The sequence below is a fragment of the Fopius arisanus genome, unplaced genomic scaffold (genome assembly GCF_000806365.1).
Source record: "Fopius arisanus strain USDA-PBARC FA_bdor unplaced genomic scaffold, ASM80636v1 scaffold00074, whole genome shotgun sequence".
Lineage (NCBI taxonomy): Eukaryota > Metazoa > Arthropoda > Insecta > Hymenoptera > Braconidae > Fopius > Fopius arisanus.
The window spans coordinates 397924-424282 of NW_011887813.1; the positions used below are offsets into that span (position 1 = coordinate 397924).

At 38.5% G+C, this 26359-nt stretch overlaps 9 protein-coding genes across 13 annotated transcripts in view; 8 read left to right on the top strand and 1 right to left on the bottom strand.

Moving 5' to 3' along the window:
* Positions 1–26359, bottom strand: part of LOC105269763 (aquaporin) — a 53183-nt gene that overhangs the window by 18904 nt on the left and 7920 nt on the right. The window contains exons 1-3 of one of the 3 annotated variants that reach the window (XM_011310261.1): positions 11446–11522; positions 7765–7814; positions 7535–7705 (exon numbers count right to left, since the gene is read on the bottom strand). In XM_011310261.1, coding sequence (XP_011308563.1) covers positions 7535–7661 — 127 coding nt within the window. In that variant the 5' untranslated portion in view covers positions 7662–7705; positions 7765–7814; positions 11446–11522. Of the gene's footprint in view, positions 1–7534; positions 7706–7764; positions 7815–11445; positions 11523–26359 lie in introns of those variants that run through there. The other 2 variants (XM_011310260.1, XM_011310262.1) reach the window with 2 other exon arrangements.
* Positions 2503–4259, top strand: LOC105269752 (odorant receptor 85b-like). The gene is made up of 5 exons (XM_011310245.1): positions 2503–3311; positions 3463–3562; positions 3750–3860; positions 3925–4080; positions 4141–4259. The coding sequence occupies exons 1-5, from the start codon at positions 2533–2535 to the stop codon at positions 4192–4194; spliced, it is 1200 nt and encodes a 399-aa protein (XP_011308547.1). The 5' UTR covers positions 2503–2532; the 3' UTR covers positions 4195–4259.
* Positions 9818–11843, top strand: LOC105269751 (odorant receptor 2a-like). 2 transcript variants are annotated; one of them, XM_011310243.1, is made up of 5 exons: positions 9818–10757; positions 10834–10933; positions 11250–11360; positions 11419–11574; positions 11653–11843. In XM_011310243.1, the coding sequence occupies exons 1-5, from the start codon at positions 9880–9882 to the stop codon at positions 11707–11709; spliced, it is 1302 nt and encodes a 433-aa protein (XP_011308545.1). In that variant the 5' UTR covers positions 9818–9879; the 3' UTR covers positions 11710–11843. The 2 variants fall into 2 exon arrangements, with proteins under 2 accessions (XP_011308545.1, XP_011308546.1); XM_011310244.1 differs by having other exon boundaries at positions 11464–11574.
* On the top strand, positions 14221–16441 carry LOC105269798 (odorant receptor 13a-like). Its single transcript, XM_011310327.1, has 5 exons — positions 14221–14982; positions 15054–15153; positions 15700–15810; positions 15980–16135; positions 16190–16441. The coding sequence occupies exons 1-5, from the start codon at positions 14321–14323 to the stop codon at positions 16241–16243; spliced, it is 1083 nt and encodes a 360-aa protein (XP_011308629.1). The 5' UTR covers positions 14221–14320; the 3' UTR covers positions 16244–16441.
* LOC105269750 (odorant receptor 13a-like) lies at positions 16445–18106 on the top strand. 2 transcript variants are annotated; one of them, XM_011310241.1, is made up of 4 exons: positions 16445–16512; positions 17567–17677; positions 17750–17905; positions 17969–18106. In XM_011310241.1, exons 1-4 carry the CDS (start codon positions 16507–16509, stop codon positions 18020–18022), a joined length of 327 nt encoding a protein of 108 aa, XP_011308543.1. In that variant the 5' UTR covers positions 16445–16506; the 3' UTR covers positions 18023–18106. The 2 variants fall into 2 exon arrangements, with proteins under 2 accessions (XP_011308543.1, XP_011308544.1); XM_011310242.1 differs by lacking the exon at positions 16445–16512 and adding an exon at positions 16536–16603.
* Positions 20721–22245, top strand: LOC105269800 (uncharacterized). Its single transcript, XM_011310329.1, has 5 exons — positions 20721–21475; positions 21553–21652; positions 21712–21822; positions 21896–22046; positions 22112–22245. The coding sequence occupies exons 1-5, from the start codon at positions 20883–20885 to the stop codon at positions 22243–22245; spliced, it is 1089 nt and encodes a 362-aa protein (XP_011308631.1). The 5' UTR covers positions 20721–20882.
* LOC105269801 (uncharacterized) lies at positions 22564–24188 on the top strand. Its single transcript, XM_011310330.1, has 5 exons — positions 22564–23351; positions 23438–23537; positions 23593–23736; positions 23770–23931; positions 23999–24188. Exons 1-5 carry the CDS (start codon positions 22564–22566, stop codon positions 24050–24052), a joined length of 1248 nt encoding a protein of 415 aa, XP_011308632.1. The 3' UTR covers positions 24053–24188.
* LOC105269802 (uncharacterized) lies at positions 24180–25647 on the top strand. Its single transcript, XM_011310331.1, has 2 exons — positions 24180–25391; positions 25443–25647. Exons 1-2 carry the CDS (start codon positions 24583–24585, stop codon positions 25645–25647), a joined length of 1014 nt encoding a protein of 337 aa, XP_011308633.1. The 5' UTR covers positions 24180–24582.
* On the top strand, positions 25658–26137 carry LOC105269803 (odorant receptor 82a-like; the record flags this gene model as incomplete). The annotated part of the gene is made up of 2 exons (XM_011310332.1): positions 25658–25741; positions 25798–26137. Coding segments are annotated over 2 exons (324 nt in total), but the record flags the coding sequence as incomplete, so codon positions are not given.

Consider the following 26359-nt stretch of genomic DNA (forward strand, 5'->3'; position numbering starts at 1 on the left):
GACAATTAATTTGCACACGTCTAAAAATGACTGCCTATTGCCCACCGCATGCGCAAATCAATCCCTCATGAAATATTCACTCGATTTTTTTTCCAAGTCGAATGCAAATCCCAACCAACACTCCTAATAGACCGCTCGAGCCAACATGTCACTTGAGCCATTCAAATTCCCAGTTGTCCACCAACCCGAAGCCAATATAAATTATGAGCTCCAGTACACCCGTTGGTTGTTAACAGCTCTTGGAATCTGGCCGATGATATCAAACGACGTGACAAGACGAGCAAAAATATTATCAATCATTCTCATCGGCTTCAGTCTTTTTGCGATAGCCTTCATCCTCATTCCCATCGCAGTTTTCATGTTTCTGAAGGTGAAGAGCCTGCGATCCCGACTCGGATTCATCGGCCCCATAGGATTTCGCATCTCGAACACCTGCAAGATCATCATGATGATGTACCGCGCAAACATTATCAAGGAATGCATCAACCAAGTGAGATCTGATTGGTTGGGAGTGACAATCAGAGATGAGGAGGTCATGATGAAGAGTGTCACTCTGGGTCGCAGTCTCACCGTTGTCTGTGGAATATTCATGTTCTGTGGTGGAGTCTTTTTCCATATTGTGATGCCTCTGCTGAAACCCAGACTATTGAATGCCTTCAACGTGACAATCAGACCACATGCCTATCCTGGATACGACTACTTATTCGATTCCCAAGCATCACCTGCCTACGAAATCATCTTCAGTGTTCATTTTATATGTGCAACAAGTGGATACGTCGTTGTCACTGCCTCTTGTAATTTGGCTGCTGTATTTGTATCTCATGTTTCTGGACAGGTGCAGGTCATCAAGTTGAAACTGGCAAGACTCCAGCAAGAGGATTCCGAGAAGATGGGGGATCTCAGTCACCAGATCGCTTCTATCGTGCAGTGTCATGTTAAAATATTGAAGTGAGTCGTCTTCCATTTCATTATAATTCTCAATATATTTGATATGATTTGAAATCATTGGTATTGATAAATGATTTTCATTTATACAGATTTTCGGATAGGATCAAGATGGTCTTTCGTGAAATATGTCTCGTAGAAGTTGTCCTGTCGACCATCGTCATCTGCTGGCTCGAGTTTTATTGCATGACGGTACTATCTAAAAAGAAAATACCGATATCACGAGTTCGATTGTCAATTATCGATGTATTTATGAAGTATTCCAGATATTAGTCGGCTTTGTGTATAACTCATTCGTCATGTTGCCAGGAGTAATCAGGATTAGTAATAAAATTCATCGGAGTCACTGGGCATTCACCAACACGGCTTCTCTTTTTTTAGAATAAGAGTGATTTCCTTTGCGAACTATGAACATTAATTTTCATATTTTAGCAATGAAATACTGATTTTTTTATGAGCTGTGATGTGTGAATTGTGTTGTAGGGATGGAAAAATAGTGCGACCATATCCATAGTTGGCTACTTCGTGATCCTCGGGTCATTTTCATTTAATATATTTATATACTGCTACATCGGACAGATATTGACGGATCAGGTAAATCAATTTGTAGTCAACATTCATTCAATTGACAGAAATAATGTTATAATGAATTATTAAGTGCGCATCGGTGGGTCAAATGACATATATGTGCAACTGGCATCGAATTCCACCAAAAAATGTGTTATCACTCACAATGATCATTGCCATGGCGAGATATCCCAGGTACATAACAGCAGGCGGCATGATAAATCTCACAATTCGTAGTTTCGGTGATGTGAGTGCATCTTAAGGCTCGGGTGGATTATCTAGAAAAGATCATTTACTCCGAAATTCGGATTCCTAATTACTTTGGCAATTAATCGTTTTTTTCAATAATTGTTAGCTAGCGTTCTAGCGGTTGTCAACAACTAGACCGCTAGCTAACAATTAGCGGAAAAATCGATTAATTGACGGAGTAATTAATCGTTTAAAAGTCCCAATTTTGGAGTAAATGATCTTTTCCAGACAGTTCGTCCGGGCCTTAACGGACTTTACAGATTTTCTCATTCTCATTGAATCACTATTTCCTTTACAGGTGATGAAGACTTCAGTTGCCTACTTGAACGCAATAACAGCAATGGGTGGATGATTAGAGATATGATTGATAACGAATCATTAATTTTACCTGGATCTCACAATTTATTCAATTTTTTAAACTCATATCATTATGTCATTTTGAAAACGAGAGATATAATAAATCTGCATGTGCGACTTATCCAACCATTTGCGCATTCAATTTAGTTATGAAATAACCAGAAAAGCCTGTCAATTCTAATATTAAGAGAGATTATGAGTTAGAGGTTCCTCGGGCAAGTTTAAACTCCTGTGTAAATTCAGGTGAATCCTCCATGAGAGGCGTCCACCGCATGCGCGACTAGAACTTCGTCAACCCACTAAAATATTCAGCCACTAGTCTTCCTCGAATCGTCGAACAGGAGCCTATTATCAGTCATTATTTCCACCGCCCCCAGCATGGCTACTAAAACCAAGTTAGTCGAAGGTTCTCCGATGTCTGACAATGACAACAGCATCACCTATGAATTACAATATACTCGCTGGTTGCTATCAGTTCTCGGCATCTGGCCGCTGATTTCCACCAACGTAACAAGATTAGGAAAGTTATCTTCATTACTTCTGATGGCCCTGAGTATATTCGCAATTAGTTTTGTTCTGATTCCCCTCATCATATACACACTGACGAGCGTAAAGACCCTGCGAGGAAAATTTACGTTCATCGGACCCGTCTGTTTTCGAATATCAAATCTCCTGAAGCTCCTGACAATGGCGCACCGCGCTGATCTCATAAAAAACTGCATCGAACAGATGGGGAATGATTGGTTGGAGGTGATTATTCAAGAGGATCGAGAGGTGATGCTGAAAAATGTGAACGTGGGGAGAAGCTTGACTGTTATCTGCGCTGGATTCATGTTCAGCAGTGGAACGTTCTTTCATGTTGCCATGCCACTGCTGAGACCGAGAAAGCTCAACGCCTTCAATATCACAATCAGACCCCATCTCTATCCAGGATATGATATCTTCGTGGACTCACAAGCGACTCCTGCTTATGAGATCATATTTGCAGCTCATTGCTTCTCTGCTGCTGGAGGCTACACTATCGTCACCGCTGCGTGCAATCTTGCTGCTGTCTTTGTCTCCCATGTCTCAGGACAAGTGGAAGTTATCGGATTGAAGCTGCAGAGGCTGCATGCTCCTGGGGATGGTCAGAAGATCGACACTCTTGGTGAGCAAATAGCGTCCATCGTACAGGGTCACGTTAAAATACTGAAGTGAGTCTTGTTATCAATTAATCATTATTAGCAATAAATATTATGATAATATTTGATGAACAGGATTGTGTCACGTGTCTCTGTGTATTAACCAGTCATTCGCTGGATATAATAATATTATATATTTTTTTTTAATCGATTTGTGTTGAAGATTCTCTGGAAGCATCAAGACAGTTCTACGGGAAATTTGTCTTGTTGAAGTCGTACTCTCGACTCTCGTCATATGTTGGCTCGAGTTTTATTGTCTAACGGTAGACTACACCTAGAAAATTTTTTATCATTATCCAAATCATCTCACATGATCATGAATCGTGTCATTAATCTTAATCACCAATTTCGATAATTATATTCACGTCATTGTAAGGTACTCGCAGAAGCATCATACGTCATCGAGATTCATGTCATGATTCATATTTAATTTGATGATTTTCGTTTAAGGAATGGCACAACAGCGAAACGATATCTATCATCACATATTTTTTACTGCTCATGTCACTGACATTTAACATTTTTATATATTGTTATATCGGACAAATACTGAAGGATAAGGTAAATAAGAAGTTATATATATATTATTATCATTGATAGAAATAACTGAAAACTCATGATCAAGTGTGAATCTGTGGGCCTGATGGCATACCTCGTCGATTGGCATCGAATACCGACGAAATATATTTTATCTCTCGCTTTCATCATCTCCATGACGCGATATCCCAGGACAATAAGTGCAGGAGGACTGATGGAATTGACTATTCAGAGTTTTGGTGATGTTAGTATTTGTGTTATATCTGGGTACACCCATTTGTTCTCAATTCTTTTTTCAATCTAGGTAATGAAAACGTCGCTAGCTTACCTCAACATGATGCGAACACTCACAATGTAAATTGCCGAAGAATTGGAATAATTATTTCAATCTGAAAGATAAATCTATTAACGACGAAAATTCATACTGGCGAGGGATACCATACACTCAGTCCCAGATCCCGAAAATATTTTGTTCTTCAAAATATAATGATTTCAAATAATTCAGTCTCAATTGTAATAATCCACGAGTCAATGCGAACTGTTCAGCCTGAAAAATGCAATATTCCATGCACTTTCGCGGACGGGCGTACAAAAAATGTATCAAGGAGTAGAACAAGTTGTATTACCTCTCATACATTTTTTATACGCCTGTTCGCGCATGTGCATAGAATATTGTATTGTCCAGGCTGAACTTTCCAGTATTCAGCGAATCGTCGAGAGAAATGGGGTTGTCAGATAAAGCTAGTAAAGAAAAAACATTTATCAACGAGCATTATGATTCTGACATCAAGCGAATATTCCGAATGAGCGAATGGTTATGGTCTCCCCTCGGTCTGTGGCTGTTTATATTAGGGAGTCCAACGAAGAAAAGTATCTTGTCGTCGGTCGTCCGGATAGTCCTTTGCGTCATGCTATTTATGATGATTCTTGTTCCTGCAACGAGGGAGCTCATTGTCGTGAAGAAGGATTACAACACCCGAATTTTAAAATTTGGTTGTGTCCTTTACTGCTACAAGAGCGCAATACTGTACTTTGTGACAATCTGGAGTATTAAACCCATAAACAAATGCATTGAACTGATTAAATCAGAGTGGCGAGAGTTCGAGTGCGAGGGTGATCGCCAGATCATGGTTAACAGTTTGAAATTTAGCCGGAATATGACAATCATCTGTGGGGCATTCATATACAGCGGAGGATTATCTTATCATTCAATTATGCAGTGGTGGACTGGCAGTACTATTAACAGTCAGAATCAGACGATCAGACCTCATGTCTACCTCGGTTATGACGATTTCGTGGATTCCCAGGCAAGTCCAGTTTATGAAATCATCTTCACTACTCATTTTATCTGTGGTTATCTCGAGACGAATCTTACAACAGGCGTTTGCAACCTGACTGCTATCCTGGTTGGTCAAGCTCTCGGACAAATTCAAATAATCATGGGGAAGATGAATAAGATTATTGATGATGATAAAAAGGATAATGCAATTCCTCGTGATCAATTTGCTGCTGTGATTCGAGGTCATGTTAACGTGTTAAGGTGTTTTATTCTTCATTCATCTAATTCTCTTCAGATATGCGATTATCTTGTGATTTCAGGCTGACCATGGAGATTGATAGCGTTTTAAAGGACATAAGTCTGGTGGAAGTTTTTGGATCAATAGCCTCCGTATGCTTGCTCGAATATTATTGCTTTATATCGTTCAAAACTGGTGATGGGGCTGCTTTATTTACGTTCACTGCGTTGCTCTTGTCTAACTCCTTCAGCATATTTTTATTCTGCTTGATTGGGGAGATATTGATAGAGAAGGTGAAGTACGTTAAGTACTCTGGATAAATTGCATTGAATGGTGATTCTTTTATTCTAGTGTAATGAAATTGGCACGCTGGCTTATTTAATACCTTGGTATCACTGGCAAGGGAGACAAGGCCTTTCCGTCATGATGACAATTGCCATCGCCCAATGCCCACGAAAAATATCAGCTGGTGGCATTTTGGATCTCTCTATCCAAAATTTTGCAAGTGTGAGTAATTATTTCACAACTAATCTAAACATGTATTCAATAATAATATTATAGATCATGAGAACATCTCTAGCTTATCTCAACATTCTCTACACGATGGAGGCTTAGGAATTTCTGGATAAGTACACCGAGAATGGCATAATGCATATTGATCATCGAAAATTTCGCGTGAAATGTGTGATGATCTTCAAGTCTTTAAATTTAAAAAATCCTATCACTCTATTCACAGATGAAGTAATAAAACAAATTCTATAAAAAATATTTGGGGATTCCTGTTTGTAACGATTTTAGAGATGAATTAGGAGTACCCTGCTCTCTCGTACTATATAATTTTCAATTCATTCTGTAAAACATAGTCCGTGTTCCATACGCAGGCGCTCGAAGATCCATCAAATATGCATGGGGGAGTATTGGAACACGAGCATGGAGAGTAGGGGGTTAAAGTATGAGATGATCAGTGTTTGTATGACGTTCGGTCTCGACAGATGAGGCTCCACCCTAAAAATGGTAATTATTGCCGCTCAGCCGCTGTCATCAACGAGCATTACCAATCCGACATCGCTCGCACCTTTCGCATGACCGAATGGCTCCTATCACCCCTCGGGCTGTGGCAGTTGATCTCGAGAAATCCAACGAGAAACAACATTTATACATCAATTGCTCTGATCAGCGTCTGCATGACGACTCTCCTGTGGGTTATTTTCCCTTGCACGAGACATCTTGCTTTCGTGGAAAAAGATCGCAACATCCGAGTCACCAAAATCGGTCCAGTGAGCTACTGTTACAAAAGTATAATGCTGTACAGTGCAATAATCTTGGGCACCAAGCGGATCAAAAGATGCATTGAACACATCAAATCGGACTGGCGAGATCTAGAGAGCAAAGCTGATCGACAGATTATGATCAAGAATCTGGATTTTAGTCGGAAAATCACCATCATCTGCGGAGTATTCATGTATACCGGTGGTTTATCCTATCACTCAATCATGCAATTGTGGTCGGGGAATAAAGTGAACAATCAGAACGAGACAATCAGACCGCATGTGTACCCTGGGTACGACAGCATCGTGAACTCCCAGGTCAGTCCAGCTTACGAAATCATCTTCACCGCCCATTTTATAACAGCTCTTGTCGCTTGCAACATCACAACGGCTTCTTGCAATCTCACAGCGACTTTCGTCGGTCATGCACTCGGACAGATTCAAATCGTGATGATCAGGATAAGAAAAATTGTTGATGAAGACAAGAGACGGAATTTGGATCCTACTGAACGGATTGCTTCTGTAATTCGAGGTCATGTTAGTGCGTTAAGGTGTTTCATTTTTTAATTTCCCTGATTCTCTTCAGAAATTTATATCTTCATGTTTCAGGCTAACAGCGGAGATTGAAAAGGTCCTGCGGAACTTGTGCCTTGTAGAAGTGTTTGGATCAACTTTTGTCATGTGCGCTGTTGAGTACTACTTCATCAAAGAGTGGAATAACAGCGATTCGATTGTTCTCTTGACGTACATAGCGTTGTTCTTCTCTCTCTCCTTCAACATATTTTTGTTCTGCCAGATTGGGGAGATATTGATGGAGAAAGTGAAGTACTTAACTTGCTCATAAAATACCGTAATGCATAATTTTATTTTCTGTCTTAGTGCTATGGAATTGGAAAGCTGACTTATTCAGTACCTTGGTATCGCTTGCATGGCAAAGCAAGTCTCCCCCTGACTTTAATCATTGCAGTATCACATTGTCCACGGAAGCTATCAGCTGGTGGTCTCCTGGGGCTGTCGATGAATAGCTTCGCGACAGTCATGAAAACATCACTAGCCTATCTGAATCTTCTGTACACGGTGGACTCTTGAGCGGAAAAATTCAACAATATCTCTAGCCACAATATTAAAAACGGTATTGCTCACCTAAAATTCTCTCGTTTCCGCCGAATTAATGTAGGTCATCTTCTGGATTTCTGGAACAAAGAAAATAATATTTCGTTCATAACTCTTTTTGCAAATAAACTATCAGACAGTATTCAATAAAATTCAACTACAGACTGCTCTCTTAAAAATCCATTACGAGTGATGACATCATCTCCAATCCTACGATAGCGCATGTGCAAGCTGAAAACCTTTAGTCTTGAAATATTAAATTGATACCCCTCTCTAAAAATCTCCAACAGGGAGACAATCCCCTCCAGTGCATAACAATCGCTTGCTGTCATGTCATCGAAATATTCAGAGCCAGTGCTCGGCAACTCTCCCCTAGAGTATCAAACTATTGAGCTCCAATACACCCAATGGCTGCTGACAGCCCTCGGGGTCTGGTCAATGGTCTCAAACAACGTCAGCCGAAAATCAAGAGTCTCATCATTACCATCTGTCTGTGTAATTCTATTCGCAATAGCTTTTACTATAGTTCCATGCCTCATGTTCGTAACCATCAGAATGAAGAATTTACGGAGTCGATTGGTATTCTTCGGTCCTTTGGGATTCCGTATAACGAATCTTTTGAAGTATCTCTTTATAATATACCGTGCTGATATCTTAAAAGTTTGTGTGAATCACATAGAGGCGGACTGGGCGGAGGCAGCCACAAAGGAGGATCAACTTGTCATGTTGAAAAGTGCAGAATTGGGAAGAAAATTGACCCGAATGTGTGCCCTTTTTATGTACAGCAGTGGAATATTCTTCCACGCAATGACATTCTTGCGACCGAGACAAGTCGATGCCTTCAACGTAACTATCAGACCGCACATCCTACCAGGATATGATTTCTTTGTCAATCCTCAATTGACTCCAACCTATGAGATCATATTCGGGATAAACTGCCTGTGTGGTGCAGCTATTTACACGATTGTCGTTGCAACGTGCAATCTTGCCGCAGTTTTCGTGGGTCATGTTCGTGGACAAGTCCAAGTCATCAGGTTAAATCTCCTCAGACTTGAGGAGTATGATCACCGCTATGAGAATAACAAAGACATCAGCAAAGGTATTGCGTTCGTAATAAGATGCCATGTGAACATATTGAGGTAAGAATTTTACTGATTGGCCTTTAATTATTCGTTGATTATGCATCATAAACATTTTTCATTTAACATAATGCAGATTTGTGGGGAATATTAGAGACGTACTCAGAGAAATTTGTCTGGTAGAAGTTGTTCATTCCACGGCTGTTATATGTTGGCTTGAATTTTTCTGTTTAACGGTAGACAATCAGGAATTTCGTATCATTCCACTTATTATCTTTCTTTTTAATAACTCCAAAATTGTTGAGACGCTGTATATTTTTTATTCCAGGGCTGGAAGAACAGTGAAGTTATATTCATAATAACATACTTTCTGCTGCTTGTATCGTTGACGTTTAATATATTCATGTTTTGCCTGATCGGGGAGATATTGGACAATGAGGTATGCCACGTATGAATAACACTAACATAGAACTGATATCATAATTCAGGATGAATTATCAAGTGTGGTTCTGTGGGTCATATGACGTACATGATCAGATGGCATCACATGTCTAAAGAAAATATATCATCACTCTGTCTGATAATCGCAATGGCAAGGTATCCCTGCAATATAACCGCAGGAGGAATGATAAAACTGACAATCAGAAGCTTCGGTTATGTAAGTTCATGAAATATAAAGGAAATAGCGAATACCTTCTTGGATTATTAATTGTACAGGTGATGAAAACGTCGCTGGGATATTTCCAGATGCTACGAGCAATTGCCGCATGAGTCTTAAGCACAACACGACAATTTTAAGAGACAATTTCATTTATGCTACTGAATTTACTCATTATCGAATGTTCAATAATCATTTGAAAATGGAAATTTGTCATGACATGTGGATCTATACGCTGCATTCATAAATCTTATTCTGCTGTGTAGGTTCTTTGTCTAATATATTCGCGGTTGAATTCCCACTTCATGAATATGATGGGTCGATAGCATCCCGGAATACACCCAATTCCAAGTACAGACAAACAAAACGCATGCTCGAGACAAGCCCAGCTGTTGTCATTAAACATTAATGTATCCACCGTTTTATTTTTCGTCGGTTAGGGCGCTCATCGCACTGTTCATAAGGTGCTGGTCGAAAGTGAAGATGCCTTCAAAGAGCTCAAAACAAAAGCTGAGTCATGATCATGATTCTGCTGTTGAGTATGAACTTCAGTACACCAGATGGGTGTTGAAAACCCTCGGAATCTGGCCGATGCTATCGGACAGAAGCACCAGCTTGGACAGAATCGTGTCGTTCTTTTTAATTATCTTGAACCTCTTCGCTATTGCATTCATCCTGATCCCGTGCGTCTTGCACGTTCTGTTCAGAGAGAAAAATCCCAGGAAGCAGCTCCTTCTGCTCGGCCCCATTGGCTTCCGCGTATCCAACATATTGAAGTACTTCTCCATTATGCTTCGAGTTGATACCATCAAACAGTGCTTTAATCATGTGAAAAACGATTGGTTGGAAATGGGATCGGAGGTTGAAGAGAGCCTAGTCCTGAAGAACATCACCATGGGTAGAAATTTGACGCGGTTTTGTGCTGTTTTTATGTTCAGTGCTGGGGTGTTTTATCACACGGTGATGCCTCTGCTGAGGAAGAAGAAAGTCAATGCTTTCAATGTGACAATCAGACCCCATGCCTATCCTGGTTATGATTTCTTCGTTGATCCTCAAGCTTCACCAGCTTACGAAATCATTTTCGGTGCACATTGTCTTTTTGCTGTAGCTAATTATTTAATCACAATCGCCGCTTGCAATTTTGCTGCAACCTTCGTCAGTCATATTTGCGGGCAAGTACAGGTAATGAATTTGAGACTTCAGGGTCTTAATCAGTGCAACGAGGAGAAATTTACCGTTGCCGAGAGGATTGCATCTATCATCAAGTGTCACGTTAAATTGTTGAGGTGATTTGTCATTCCAGAATTCTCTGTCAAATTCTTCAAGTGTTTGAGGTAAAATCTCCAGATTTTTGTGTTTCAGATTGTCCAAAATGATTGAGAAAATCCTACGTGAAATCTGCATGGTGGAAGTAGTGGCATCCACTCTGATCATTTGTTTACTAGAGTATTACTGCATGACGGTAAAATTTCAACAATTCTATTCATTCACGCACATTGCTCACCGATCATTTTGCAGCACCAACCAATTACACGAATCATTTATTCTAGAGAAAAAAACGGCAATGCAAGGAATTCATTCTCATCAGGTCAGTGTAGATAATCACCAATAAATCAATCATGCGTAATCAATAGTTTTTCGTATTATTCAACCTAGAATATTTTTCAGAGTAGAGTATCTAGTAAGAAGAATCATTTTCTCATTAATTTCAATCACAAAGTACCGCCACGATGGCTTAAGGACTTCAATATAAAGAAAAATGTACTTGGACATTGCAGGAATGGAAAAACAGCGATCCCGCATTGCTGATTGCTTACTTATTGCTCCTGACATCACTGACATTCAACATCTTCATCTTTTGTTACATCGGAGAGATCCTGAAGCATCAGGTATGGATTCCATCAATTTTTATTCCATATAAAAAAATTAACAGCAAGAAATTCCAAGTGTGAGGGTGTGGGGGAAATGACTTACTCAATCAACTGGTATCAGATTCCCTGTGAAAATATTCTCAAGCTTTCTCTAATCATCGCTATATCCAGAACTCCTCAGAAAATCACAGCTGGTGGAATGATGGACCTGACAATTCGGAGCTTTGGAGGTGTAAGTTGAGAGATCTGCGATGACACTGGCATTAATGATAAGACGAACGGAGTGAGACATTTCTCGATGATGTTTCAGGTGATCAAAACATCGGTAGCATATTTGAATATGCTCCGAGCAATGGCTGACTCATAGACTGCAATTGACTCTTCAATAATTGATCATCAGTTGATTACTAGTTTCTACCATCACCTTTCACAAAATATTTTCTTCATGTACTTCATGTATTCTTCATAAATAATATTACAAATGTCTTTTCTTTTTAATGCACAGCCTTGAACAGATGAAGAGAAACTCATCACTGCGAATCGGTGCTACATGGGACAGAGCAACTGCTGGTAGATGTCCGCGGTGGTAGAAAAAAAGGAGCAGCGCGTTAAAATATTCAACGGGGGGAGTCTTCTTCGTTGCTGGCAGTTTGGTTTACCAGGCAGTCGATAATCCTATCACTGAGTCTTGCGAGCATGCAATCGAAAATTGGTGGACAAGTATTTGCATCTCTATATCCCCGAATATCCCCGAATTCATATCCAAGGGCTAGTGACTATGAGATTCAATACACACGTTGGTTTCTGACAATCCTTGGGATTTGGTCTAAACTCTCAAGCAACGTTACACGTGCTGAAAGAACATGCTCACTACTCGCAGCAACTTTTTTCATTTTCGCTGTTCCTGTCACTATAATTCCGTGCATCATGTTCGTGTCAATCAAGATGATATCGGTTGAGGAGAAACTGGTATTCGTTGGGCCTTTAGGATTTCACGTTATTAATGTCTTAAAATGGATTTTTATAGTGCATCGAAGTGATATTATGAAAAAATGTATAAATCATATGCGAGACGATTGGATGGAACCATTAACCGAAGATGAACGAACGGTTATGTGGAAGAGTGCAGACTTAGGACGGAGTCTCACACGATTTTGTGCTTTGTTCATGTACAGTGGTGCAATATTCTTCCAAGCGAAGACTATTCTAGCACCAGAAGGTGTTGATCACCTCAATATAACAATGAGGCAGCATGTCCTGCCCAGATACGATTATATCGTGGATTCACAGATTACTCCGGTGTTTGAAATCGCGTATGGCACTCACACCCTATTGATGGTTTTTCTTTATACAATTGAAATAGCAATGTGCAATTTAGCTGCTGTTTTCGTCGGTCACATTTGTGGACAAGTGCAAGTGATGAAGTTGAAGTTGAATCATCTTGAAAATATCGCTAATGCCGAAAATCCGAATGTCATCGATGATGCCATTTCATCTTTAGTACTCTGCCATGTGAAGACAATAACGCAAGTAGATTTTCATATGAAATTCAGACTCGTCATGTCTTGTTATCAATAATACCCGAATGATGCAGATTATTTGAGAATATTCACAATGCGTTATGCGAAATCTGCTTAATCGAGGTGATCTATTCAATCGTCGTCATGTGCTGGTTGGAATTTTACTGTTTGAGGGTAGACCATTGAACTAATTGGAAATTCTTTCTTTTTATTTTGTACTTTCCATTTTTACTGCAGTCTCTCAAGTCTATCCAGAAGATTTAGCTATTGCAAAAGGCCTTTCCCTATTTATCCGATTGTTTTCTCCGGGGAATTTAATTTTTCTTTATTTTACAGGAATGGAGAAATAATAATATTCTGTCTTTCATCGCATATATCACGCTCTTCGTTGCTCTCTCATTTAATATTTTAATCCTGTGTTACATTGGTGAAGTTGCAAAGAATGAGGTATAAGTCTTCCATTGACGATTATCAATTTTGAAGCTCGAATTTCAGCCGATAGAATTGCACCATGAGCCGAAGTCAATACTCAAACAATGAGAAAAAATATTTGGCAAACACAAAATAATTCAATCTGTCAATTTCAATCAGTACTTAATTCAACCCAACAGTTATCTGCTTCATATATGCTAAGAGACATTATTTTAAGAGACATTATTTTAATCCAGGAATAATAGTAATATTTTTTTTGGCAAATTATTTAGTGTGAATCAGTGGCGCGATTGGCGTACGACATTGCCTGGTATCGCTTACCAGCGAAAAAGCTTTCATCTTTTATTTTGATTATGGCGGTGGCGAGATATCCTAGGAGCATAACAGCTGGGGGAATGATGCAAATGACACTTCGCAATTTTACTACCGTAAGTAATTGATTCATTAAAGAAAATTAAAAATACTGTTCTAATAAACTCGTCTTTCTTCAGGTACTCAAAACGTCGTTTATATATTTCCAAATGTTAAGGACGGTAACCGAATTGTTGTGAATAGAATTGTTGAAACATACAGTCGTCTTCGATCAATTTCAATTCACAATACGAATCAAATACATCCACGAGATAAACAATCGGCAGTTTAATTGCACAATTCCGCTGCAATGTCACATCAGTTGTAGCTATATTTCCTCAGAGAACCCAACTGGACGGTCACTTGAAATTGCAATTGAAGCTATTGCTCTAAAACTAATTTTCTCGCATGGAAAAAAAGTTGCACGACTATTAAATATTCAGAGAGCTGAGTCTTCTTGTTCGCATGCGGGTGAGTTTTCTAACTAGTCGATGAACGTAGGTTCTACCTCTCAGGATGATCATGCGATCTAGAGCTCCTGCACAATTACTTGAATATCAACCCCAACGAGAACATCAAAGATCCAGTGATCATGAAATTCAATACACACGTTTATTCCTAACGGCTCTCGGAATTTGGCCAAAGATATCAACCAGCTCAACTAGAACTGAGAGAATGTGTGCATTTTTTCCAATTGGTATTTTCATTCTCACCTTCATTGCGAGTGTTATTCCATGCGTTATGTTTGCATCGATAAAAATGAAAACGATGAGCGATCGATTGGTCTTTCTCGGTCCACTTGGATTTCACGTGACAAACTCCTTGAAATATATTTTAATAATATATCACAGTGATGTAATGAAAAAATGCGTAACTCAGGTGACAGCCGATTGGATGGAAGCTCAGACGAACGAGGAGCAAAATGTCATGTGGAAAAGTGCTAATTTAGGACGGAGTTTGACGCGAATGTGCGCTTTTTTCATGTTCAGTGGTGCGATATTTTTTCAAGCAATGACAATGCTCAAGCCCAAAGAAATTGATAAGTTCAATGTAACAATCAGACAGCACGTTTTACCCCGGTATGATTACTTCGTCGATTCACAAATGAGTCCAGTATTTGAGATTACGTACGGTACGCACACTATATTATTAGTGTTTCTTTACACAATTGAAATAGCCATATGCAATTTAGCAGCGGTTTTTGTTAGTCATATTTGTGGACAAGTGCGTGTGATGAAGCTGAAATTAAAAAGACTTGAGGAATCCGCTTGTGAAAGATCTAACGATCTCGATGATGCCATATGGTCTGTAATTCACTGTCACGTGAAAATATTGAAGCAAGTAGATTTTAATGTTTTGTTTAGATGAATAATATAAGGTGTGAATTAATTATGTGCTCATGCTGCAGATTGATCGAAAATACTCGCAATGGTTTGTGGGAGATTTGCCTGATAGAGGTGACATATTCGGCTATCGTCATGTGCTGGTTGGAATTTTACTGTTTGAGGGTAGTTTACCTTGGCATCTTGATCTTATCAGATTGATTTGTATGATTTTTAGATCGATTTATTATGTTGATTCATCATCCTCTGCCCGGGTAAAAAAAATTGTAATCGGAATATATTTTCCAAATTTTGAAAAAAATTTCGGGAAAACTTTTCAGAATTTTTTTTTGAGACAAAAAAATTGGGAAACTAAACAATTGTATTTTTGAGAAATGTTTTGAAAATTTCTTTCGGAAATTTTTTAAAATAATTTTCTAGAAATTTTTCCGAATATAATTTTTTTTTTAATTATACTGTTGTTTTTTTACTTTTTTGATTTTTTAATATTCTCAAAAAAAACACCATCGTAATTATAAAAAAAATTTTGTTATTCAAATTTTTGAAAAATTTTGCAAAGCCTTTCCCAAAAATGAAATTGTTTTGTTCTCCGATTTGTTTTTGTTTCATAAAATAAATTTCTGAAAAGTTTTTCAGAATTTTTTTGAAAATTTGGAAAAAAAATATTCCGATTACAATTTTTTTTACCCGTGTGAATTGAGAATTTTTCAGGAATGGAGCAATAGTGACTCCCTGGCACTAGTTACGTACGCATCACTATTCATATCTCTGACATTCAATATTTTCACGCTGTGCCTCATTGGTGAAGTAGCTAAAAATGAGGTAGACCGATTGAAAAAATTATTTCTGCTAAGAAAATCGACTCTGCATTTAAAATAACTGAAGGAAAATGTGGATTTTTAAAAAAACGCGGCGTAAATTTTCTGGGCAGAAATAGTTATTCACGTCAGCATGCGAAGCTCTTGAATTAAAAAATTTATGGAATTTGCAGTGCTCATCAGTGGCTGAATTGACATACAATATCGCCTGGTATCACATACCTCCCAAACAACTCACATCATTCATTCTGATAATTGCCATGGCCAGATATTCTCGAAACCTATCAGCAGGAGGAATGGTGGAAATGACACTTCAGAGTTTTGCTACGGTAAATAATCCAGAACTCCGTTCGTAATATTTTTTTCATATGAATGCTCCGCAGGTACTGAAAACGTCTTTCATGTATTTCCAAATGTTGAGAACAGTTACCGGATGATTTTTCAATTAAACAAATGCTCAGCACTCCGCACCCGTGCCATAACTGTCAAGGATAGCCAAATGGTATAGATGCTGACAACTGCTTGGAAATGTAGCGTGGAAAAAAAACTTCACAGCTATCAAATATTCAGAGACTGAAGTCCTCTTGTTCGCTGGGAGCTTTAGTCTGGTGCCAGTCGATAATCGAACCGCTGAGTGTGATCATGCAGCCTAAAACTCCTGAACAAGCGCTCAGATTTTCACCTCGACTGACTACAAAAAATGATGGTGAACATGAATATGAATACACACGATGGCTCCTAATAACTCTTGGAATCTGGCCTAGAGTATCAATTAACGCAACTAGAGCTGAAAGAATGTGCGCATTTGTAATAATCTGTATTTTCATTGTCACGTTAATTGTCAGTGTGATTCCGTGCATTCTGTTTACATCAATAAAAATGAAAACGATGAGTGATCGATTGGTAAATCTCGGCCCTCTGGGATTTCACGTGACAAATCCATTGAAGTACATTTTCATGATGCATCATAGTGGTGTTATGAAAGAGTGCCTAAGTCTTATGAGAGCTGATTGGGTTAAGGCTGTCTCAAAAGAGGAGGAAGCTGTAATATTGAAGAGTGCCAATTTAGGACGTAGTTTGACAAAATTGTGCGCTCTATTCATGTATAGCGGTGGAATATTTTTCCAAGCAATGAGAATGTTCAAACCAAAAGAGATTGATGAGTTTAATATAACAATTAGACAGCACGTTCTACCGAGATATGATTATTTTGTGGATTCCCAAATCAGTCCAGTATTTGAAATAGTCTATGGTATACATGTCTTTTGCGCATTTTTTCTTTATACTATTGAAATAACAACGTGCAATTTAGCTGGGGTTTTTGTTGGGCATGTTTGTGGACAAGTGCAAGTTATGCGATTGAAATTGGCGACGCTTGAGAATTTGACAAATCTTGGAAGTGACAAAGAAATTAGTGATTCCATAGCATCCGTAATACTTTGTCATGCTAAAATTTTGACGCAAGTGAATTTCTTTATGAATTTTACATTAATTATTTGATTATACTATTAATGACGTTTAAATGGTACAGATTCGCCGGAAATATTCGAAAGGCTTTACGTGAAATTTGTTTAGTGGAGGTGATATATTCGACTGTTATCATGTGCTGGTTGGAATTCTTCTGTTTGAATGTAGATCATGATTGATATATTACTCCATCTCACACGTGTTCCCATGAACATTCATATTTTAATCCGATTATTTGTGTGAATGACAAATAGAAACAAATTATCTCTAAGAGAAACTTTTGAATTTTTCAGGAATGGAGTAAGAGTGAGACCTTGTCTCTGGCGACTTACTTGATGCTTTTCATATCTTTGACATTCAATATTTTCATATTGTGTTACATCGGGGAGATCTTAAAAAATCAAGTATTACCCCTATTTTCTATACATTAAAATGAACTTAGGGTGTCTCAATGAATTTTAATAATTTCTTTACAGTGCGAATCTGTGGCTCAACTGGTGTACGGAATCGACTGGTATCGAGTCCCTCAAAGAAAACTTCAATCTTTCATTCTAATTATTGCTATGGCTAGATATCCGCGGAATATAACAGCTGGAGGGATGATGGAGTTGACACTCCGCAGTTTTGGGGACGTTAGTAAATAATTCATATCACTGTACCGATAATTATTTCCAATGATTTCAATAATTCCAAAGGTATTGAAGACATCACTGGCATACTTTCAAATGTTGAGAACTGTCACTGTGTGATTTTCAACGAATGATGACGAATAGTGAACGAATAGACTGCAAAGTCCTATAAATAGAGACATGAAGAACTTGCATACCTAGTAGTAGCTGTAGCTTAATTTTTGTACTTCTAAATAAATGGCGCAGAATATGTCTGCGACAGCCGTCCGCAACAGTTATTCGATTTCTACATCGATTTATCATGTTGATTCATGGTTCTTTGAATTGAGAATTTTACAGGAAATGAAGAAATGATGACTCGGTGGCACTAATTACGTACGCATCGATATTCCCACGTCTGACATGTAATATTTTTACTCTGTGTCTCATTGCTGAAGTAACTACAAATGAGGATTGAATACGTTGGATTGGAAACATTATTTCAATTGAATGCTCAACACTCCGCATCTGTATCACAACTGATACGGAGAGCAATGGTATACATGCGGACAACTGTCTGAAAATGTTGCATGGAAAAAAAACTTAACAGCTATGAAATATTCAGAGAGTTGAGTCCTCTTGTACGGTTGTAGCTTTGGTTTGGAGCCAGTCGATATTCAACCGTTCAGTGCGATGGTGCCGTCTAAAACTTCTGAGCAAGCGCTCAGATTGTCACCTAGACGGAACACAAAAAATCATGGTGAACATGAATTTGAATATACACGATGGCTCTTAATAGCTCTTGGAATGTGGCCTAGAGTATCAATTACCGCAACTAGAACTGAAAGAATTTGCGCGTTTTTAGCGACCTGTATTTTCATTGTCACACTAATTGTCACTGTCATTCCTTGCGTTATGTGCACAACAATAAAGATGAAAACGATGAGCGATCGATTTGCGAATCTTGGTCCTCTGGGATTTCACTTGACAAATCCATTAAAATACATTTTTATGGTACATCACAGTGATGTTATGAAAGAGTGTATAAGTCTTATGAGATCTGATTGGGTGGAGGCTGTCTTAAAAGAGGAGCAAGCTGTAATGTTGAGGAGTGCCAATTTAGGACGTAGTTTGACAAAAGTGTGCGCTCTATTCATGTATAGCGGTGGAATATTTTTCCAAGCGATGACTATTTTCAAACCAACAGAGATTGATGAGTTTAATATAACAATTAGACAGCACGTTCTACCGAGATATGATTATTTTGTGGATTCTCAAATCAGTCCAGTATTTGAAATAGTCTATGGTATACATGTGTTTTGTGGACTTTTTCTTTATACTATTGAAATAGCAACGTGCAATTTAGCTGGGGTTTTCGTTGGGCATGTTTGTGGACAAGTGCAAGTTATGCGATTGAAATTGGCGACACTTGAGAATTTGACAAATCTTGGAAATGACAGAGAAATTGATGATTCCATAGCATCCGTCATACATTGTCATGTGAAAATTTTAACGCAAGTTAATTTTTTTATGAATTTTACATTAATCATTTGATGATACCTTTAATGACGTCTGAATGGTGCAGATTTGCCGGAAATATTCGAAAGGCTTTACGTGAAATTTGTTTAGTGGAGGTGATATATTCGACTGTTGCCATGTGCTGGTTGGAATTCTTCTGTTTGAACGTACATCATGATTGATAGATTACTCCATTTCATACGTTTTCTCGTGGACATTCACGTTTTAATCTGACGATTTGTGCAAATGGAAAATAGAAACAAATTATCTCTAACAGAAATTTTTTACTTTTTCAGGAATGGAGTAACAGTGAGATCTTGTCTCTAGTGACTTACATCATGACTTTCATATCCTTGACATTCAATATTTTCATATTGTGTTACATCGGGGAGATCTTAAAAAATCAGGTATTACCCCTATTTTCCACGCATTAAAATGAACTTTATTCTCCTAGGGACTGAAAAGTGGGAAGCGAGCAATGAAAAATCATGTGCCACACGGAATTACAATAAATAATTATAGAATATCTGAATTAATATAAATAATTTCTCTATAGTGCGAATCTGTGGCTCAACTGACGTATGCAATTGACTGGTATAAAGTCTCTCAAAGAAAACTTCTGTCTTTCATTCTAATTATTGCTATGGCAAAATATCCGCGAAATATAACAGCTGGAGGAATGCTGGACTTGACCCTCCGCAGTTTCGGTGATGTTAGTAAATAATTCATATCAATGTACCGAAAATTCTTTCCAATTATTTTAATAATTCCAAAGGTATTGAAGACATCACTGGCATATTTTCAAATGTTGAGAACAATCACTATGTGATTTTCAATAAAGGAACGTAGTTACGTCTGCAAAAAACACTAATAAACAAATAGACCATAATCAAAATACCACAAGTAGAAAGACGAGTTGAGGACGCAGAGTAGACACAGCTTAATTATAACACTTAAATAAATGTCGCAGCCTGCGCGGACAATTGTATATCCCAAGACATATCTGAATAATATCCGGATATATGTGATATATTTGAGATATATTAATGGAGATATCTCTTCGGGATATGCATTTGTTGCGTGCGGGAGGACATGTCGTCCCCCAACTGCACGGTCTGTACGAAAATAAAGTATACTTCGAGGGCTATGACTCGTACAATGAAAAAAAAAACAGTCAAACCTATAAAATATTCAAAGCATGAAGTTTTCCTCGTCGTTGGGAGCTGGATTCATGAGGCAGTCGATAATCGAAGAGGTCCGAGTGATTATGATATCCGAAACGCGTGCGCAAGTGCTGGGATCTTCATTCCAACGGGAATGGAAAGCCAATAGTGAATACGAGTTTGAATACACTCGGTGGCTCTTAACCAGCCTGGGACTCTGGTCCAAATTATCAAAAACCACACGCCTTGAAGAGATATGTGCAATCTTGATTATTGCTCTTTTTATTTGGGCTGTAATTGTCACTGTCATTCCCTGCACCATGTTCTCGATAATTAAGATAAAAACCATGGAGGAAAGACTTGCATTCATCGGGCCTCTGGGATTTTACTTCGTCAATAACTTGAAGTACTTTTTTATCATACATCATGCCGATTTGATGAAGAAATGTATAAATCATATGAGAGGAGATTGGATGGAAGCTGTTGGGGAGAGTGAACAGACTGTCATGCTCGAGAGTGCAGATGTAGGACGAAAATTGACACAAGTATGTGCTCTGTTTATGTACAGCGGTGCAATATTTTTTCAAGCTGAAAAAATGATTGAACCCGCACCAGTTAATTCTCTCAATGTAACAATCAGACGACATATCGTGCCCAGATATGATTACGTCGTCGATTCACAAATCAGTCCAGTGTATGAATTAGCGTACGGCACTCATCTCATGTATGCGATTTTTCTTTATACCATTGAAGTGGCGGTATGCAATTTAGCTACTGTTTTTGTCGGGCACATTTGTGGCCAAGTGCAAGTGATGAGATTGAAACTGGAGCAGCTTGAGCAATGCGCCATTTATAATAATCACAAGGGCATCGATGATTTCATAGCATCCGTAATACAGTGTCATGTTAAAATGTTGACGCAAGTGCTTTTATGTCAAGTATCAAGTGCATTACCTTATGTTTTTCATTAATTATCGTGCAATTGTACAGATTTACTGGGAATGTTCGAACTGCTCTGAGTGAAATTTGCTTGGTTGAGGCCATATATTCGGTTGGAATCATTTGTTGGCTCGAATTCTTCTGTCTAAAAGTACATCAACGATTCTGTTGACGAAAACAGTTGAGCAGAATAAAATTTACATTTTTCAGGGATTGAACGACAGCGACATCCTTTCTATAATCACATATTCCACACTCTTCCTATCTCTGTCGATTAATATCTTCATTCTTTGTTATATCGGAGAGATACTGAAAAATCAGGTTATATGCTAATTCACCAGTGAATAATTAATTCTCATTATCTCTTAATAATTCATTATTGTTGAATATTTAGAGTGAATCCGTGGCTGAACTCACGTACAGAATTGACTGGTGTCAAATACCTCAAAGGAAACTTTCACCTTTCATTTTATTAATCAGCATGGCTAGATATCCGAGGAATATAACAGCAGGGGGAATGATGGAAATGACACTTGGTAGTTTTGGTAATGTCAGTATTCCCTGAAATTCAATTTAACAAGATTATTTCATCATCTCGATTGTTTTTCAGGTGTTGAAAACTTCGTTCGTATATTTCCAAATGTTGCGGACAGTCACAGACCCGGATATATAATATTCATAATCATTCTGAGAAGAAAACTGATTAATTATGATTACCCCGAAGTAACTAATAAATACAACTAAATCGTTATTAATCCGTTGAGTGATCATTGATCAATTGCTTAAGAAAATTGATGAGTTTTCGTTTTTCGTTACGACTCCATGTGATGACAGAAAACAAAATGGCCATTGGTATATTCGAGTTGGTGAATGGAAAAGACTTACGGTCAGACCATCCACTCCACTCGGCAATTCACACGAGAGTGACGCCAATCGATAAGAAATCCCCTCCCAACCTCGACCTGTTACCGTTAAATAAAATATTCCCCTCTAAACGTTGAAAATTGGAGAAAAGAAAATGTCACCGCAGCCCTCAGTCCACTACCATCCCCGAATGTGATCATGTCTCTCCTGAGCCAAAAGACTCACGGTGAAGAGAGCATTAAGTTCACAAAATGGTTGCTATCTATTCTAGGAGTATGGCCCTTCGTAAAAAGACAATCAACAACAATCGAAATTCGTCTAGCGATCCTACTACAGCTATTCTGTCACATTTTACTCGCATTCGTAATAATTCCCTCAGTGTTTCATATATTTCTGCGCGAAGTCAATCTCAACGTGCAAATAGCACTGTTCGGACCCGTTGGATTTGTGATAACAAATCTCTTGAAGTATTCCGCGATAATTTATCACCGCGACAGCATTAGAAGGTGTATCAACTACATAGATAGTGATTGGCGAGCAATCAGAGATCAGGATCACCGTGATATCATGATGGAGAACGTCTCAACAGCAAAGAACTTGACAATCTTGTGCGCATCATTCATGTACACCGGTGGAATGATGTATCATACCGTCATGCCATTTTTATTGACAAATCCAATAGCTGCTGATAGGAATTCTTCAAATCGACCAATAGTCTATCCAGGTTACGATATTGTTTTCAATCCTTACGTCTCACCTGCGTACGAAATGATATTCATCTCTCATTGCCTAGCTGCTATGATTATTTACACAATTACCACAGTCTCTTGCAATTTGGCTGCGAGTTTCGTTACGCATGCTTGTGGACAGATTCAGATTCTCATAGCCAGGCTGCATTATCTGATGGACAACGACGAAGACAAGAGTGAAAAATATTTGCAGAGGGAAATTGGAGGCATCATTCGTTATCATGCGAGAATCCTCAGGTTCTCAGTTCGCGTCTTCAACTTCTTCTTAATAATAATTAATTATTGATAATCATTCGAGTAATTATTCCATATTCATTGATCAGATTTACAGTAGAAATTGAGAAGATTCTCCGTGAAATATGTCTCGTCGAAGTCGTCGCGTCAACATTAATCATCTGTTTGTTGGAGTACTACTGTCTGACGGTACAATAATGATGATTTATTCGGGATAATGATCGTTTATCAATGCTGATTCCAGACGTGGAATGAAAGCGAAACTATTGGTATATGTACGTATTTGATACTGTTGATCTCATTGAGTTTCAATATCTTTATCTTTTGCTTCATCGGGGAACTTTTGCAGGAACAAGTATTTACTGTTAAATATTACCCGTTTATGTTACAAATGGTGTAGAATTGTTGATAATTCATGTTCTTGCAGTTCAGCAATGCGGGCACTTCGATTTACATGACCGAGTGGTACAGATTACCACCGAATTCCGTCCTCATGTTGATTCTGATGATTGCTATAGCCCAAGTACCACGAAAAATCACAGCTGGTGGTCTCATTGACCTTTCACGCAACAGTTTTATCACTGTATTATCCATTTTTCAGTTCTAGTCATTTTAACATGAACTAAACATGAACATTTATCGTGTTTCAGGTAATAAAAACGTCATTGGTCTATCTGAATTTGTTGAGAACTGTCGAAGCTTGAGGACTTATAGACGGACACTATATTTTCCTATTTCTGGCGAGCCCTGGAGATAATTATATCACAAACAATTTGAGAAATCGAAAAAAAGTCTTTGAGATTACTATTTTTATTTTAATGCTGTCACGTGGAAAAAATAAATCGCATATTTCGGTGGAGCTGTTCAATTTTACCTTGTACATATCTTGAAGTAGATTTTTATCCCAAATTATGTTGACAAGTTACCGGATATTTGTTTGAGTGGAAGTTGAAGAGAATATAGTTTTTGGAAATGGAAATTTACGGAAATTTCCCATTTTGGGAATCACTCCATTGTCCACCAAGTCCGAGCTCATTTAATACAAAACTGCGATCGTACCGTGGGCGTGAGAGTCCAATCGAAACCGAAGTAACGGAAAAAATGGTATCAATACCGGTGAATTGTACTTGCGAAGTGCAGCGCAGGCGTGAGAGACTCCCATCAGTCGCATCCCTCGCTGAAGCTCGTCCAATGCAGTACCTTTTTGCCAGCCCTCCTTTCCATATCCCTCACGATGTTTCAAGATTCTCTCAGGAGAATATCGTCAACCAGAGAGATGGACTTTGGTGGTATTAAACCTATAAAATACACGCGCTGGCTTCTCACAATAGTCGGCATCTGGCCAACAATTAAAAGACACTCAACAGCTAAAGACCAAATCGTAGCTATTCTTCTCCGAATTGTTTGCTACATACTCGCTTTTTTCGCTATGATACCAGGACTTTATCACATGTTTTTTCGTAAAACCACGAGTATGAAGGATAAAGTGGCTCTTATCGGCCCTGTGGGCTTTTGGGTGATGGTGACGATAAAATATACCATCATGATCTACCGCCAGAGAGGCATTAAAAAGTGCATCGAACATATTGAAAGCGATTGGGAGAGGATTTCCAAACATGAGGAGTACGAAATTCTCGTGAAAAATTTTTTGACAGGCAGAAAAATAACCATTATATGCGCGTCATTCATTTACACCGGTGGATTATCCTATCATACGGTGGTACCATTTGTGATAGGAAGTGCTGTTACCACAGAGCGAGAGGATCGGCCACTGATTTTTCCCGGTTATGATGCTGCTTTCGACGTTTATGCCACACCAGTCTATCATTTTGTTTTTTTATCCCACTGTGTTGGAGCTTTCGTCATGTACACTGTCACCATCATTGGCTGTAATCTTGCTGCCAGCTTTGTAACACACGCTTGCAGTCAACTGGAGATTATCATTTTGAAGCTCAATGGATTGGTTGACCATCGCTACGACTGCAGTGACTCATTGAAGTGCAAGCTCAAGTCCATCGTGCAGGATCACGTGAGAGTACAGCGGTAATAACAATAATTCAACAATTCTCCATCACGTCACATAAATAATATTAGATTTCACAGATATGCTGGGGATATTGAGCTAGTCCTGCGTGAAATATGTCTCGTAGAGATTTTAACATCGGTTATAATCATTTGTTGGTTAGAATACTCCGTTCTAAAGGTAGATACAATTGCAATGAAATTTTTGAAGCAGGCAAAGCAGCATTTTTTTTCATGGAAAATACTGGAATTAATTTCAGACGTGGGACGAGAGTGAAGCAATAGGTTTACTGACTTACTTCACACTTCTGATGTCTTTGACATTCAATATATTTGTTTTTTGCTTTATCGGTGAACTCTTGAAGGAACAGGTAGACTATCCTCGTCCGTTATATTCCGATTGATAACTCTGATTTGATATTTAAAGTGGAATGATACTGGAAAGTCAGCATATATGGTCGACTGGCATCGGATGTCCCCCAGGATAGCCGCGACGATGATGCTCATCATCGCTACAGCACAAGTGCCAAAAAAAATCACCGCTGGAGGATTGCTGGATTTGACATACGCCAGTTTTACATCTGTACTTCATCTGCAATCAATTCTCCATCCATCATTTAATTTTGATACCTTTTCAGGTGATGAAATCATCAGTCATATACCTTAACATCTTGAGGCACATAGACTTGTAAGATTGATTGATTGCATCAAAATTGCCTTCTCCAGTGCTTGAACGTTATACTTAACGCATAATTATTTGTTCAATCGTTGGAAATACACTACATGTCCTCGGTTGAAGAGTTCTTCCCTAAACGAACAGATCGATATGAAGCTCGCACACGGTAGTTGAAAATAAGAGTAACTAAAAATTAGATGAGACATTTTTTGTTCTCCATGGGAACACATGGACTTTCCCACCGAGACCTACGCAAGCGCAAACTTTTATGATACCCCTCAATCGCTTTCAACTCTCTCTCTCTTGTCTCAGT

Excerpts from the sequence above, each read along its gene's own strand:
- LOC105269752 (XM_011310245.1), top strand. The coding sequence starts at position 2,533 with ATGTCTGACAATGACAACAGCATCACCTATGAATTACAATATACTCGC. Across the intron at positions 3,312-3,462 it reads GGTCACGTTAAAATACTGAA|ATTCTCTGGAAGCATCAAGA; the intron begins GTGAGTCTTGTT and ends TTTGTGTTGAAG. Across the intron at positions 4,081-4,140 it reads CTATTCAGAGTTTTGGTGAT|GTAATGAAAACGTCGCTAGC; the intron begins GTTAGTATTTGT and ends TTTTCAATCTAG.
- LOC105269751 (XM_011310243.1), top strand. The coding sequence starts at position 9,880 with ATGTATCCACCGTTTTATTTTTCGTCGGTTAGGGCGCTCATCGCACTG. Across the intron at positions 10,934-11,249 it reads TAGAGTATTACTGCATGACG|GAATGGAAAAACAGCGATCC; the intron begins GTAAAATTTCAA and ends TGGACATTGCAG. Across the intron at positions 11,361-11,418 it reads GAGAGATCCTGAAGCATCAG|TGTGAGGGTGTGGGGGAAAT; the intron begins GTATGGATTCCA and ends AGAAATTCCAAG.
- LOC105269798 (XM_011310327.1), top strand. The coding sequence starts at position 14,321 with ATGTGTGCATTTTTTCCAATTGGTATTTTCATTCTCACCTTCATTGCG. Across the intron at positions 15,154-15,699 it reads TGGAATTTTACTGTTTGAGG|GAATGGAGCAATAGTGACTC; the intron begins GTAGTTTACCTT and ends AGAATTTTTCAG. Across the intron at positions 16,136-16,189 it reads CACTTCAGAGTTTTGCTACG|GTACTGAAAACGTCTTTCAT; the intron begins GTAAATAATCCA and ends AATGCTCCGCAG.
- LOC105269750 (XM_011310241.1), top strand. Across the intron at positions 17,678-17,749 it reads GGGAGATCTTAAAAAATCAA|TGCGAATCTGTGGCTCAACT; the intron begins GTATTACCCCTA and ends ATTTCTTTACAG. Across the intron at positions 17,906-17,968 it reads CACTCCGCAGTTTTGGGGAC|GTATTGAAGACATCACTGGC; the intron begins GTTAGTAAATAA and ends ATAATTCCAAAG.
- LOC105269800 (XM_011310329.1), top strand. The coding sequence starts at position 20,883 with ATGTTCTCGATAATTAAGATAAAAACCATGGAGGAAAGACTTGCATTC. Across the intron at positions 21,476-21,552 it reads ATACAGTGTCATGTTAAAAT|ATTTACTGGGAATGTTCGAA; the intron begins GTTGACGCAAGT and ends GCAATTGTACAG. Across the intron at positions 21,653-21,711 it reads TCGAATTCTTCTGTCTAAAA|GGATTGAACGACAGCGACAT; the intron begins GTACATCAACGA and ends TACATTTTTCAG.
- LOC105269801 (XM_011310330.1), top strand. The coding sequence starts at position 22,564 with ATGTCTCTCCTGAGCCAAAAGACTCACGGTGAAGAGAGCATTAAGTTC. Across the intron at positions 23,352-23,437 it reads TATCATGCGAGAATCCTCAG|ATTTACAGTAGAAATTGAGA; the intron begins GTTCTCAGTTCG and ends TTCATTGATCAG. Across the intron at positions 23,737-23,769 it reads AATATTACCCGTTTATGTTA|TTGCAGTTCAGCAATGCGGG; the intron begins CAAATGGTGTAG and ends TAATTCATGTTC.
- LOC105269802 (XM_011310331.1), top strand. The coding sequence starts at position 24,583 with ATGTTTCAAGATTCTCTCAGGAGAATATCGTCAACCAGAGAGATGGAC. Across the intron at positions 25,392-25,442 it reads GATCACGTGAGAGTACAGCG|ATTTCACAGATATGCTGGGG; the intron begins GTAATAACAATA and ends AAATAATATTAG.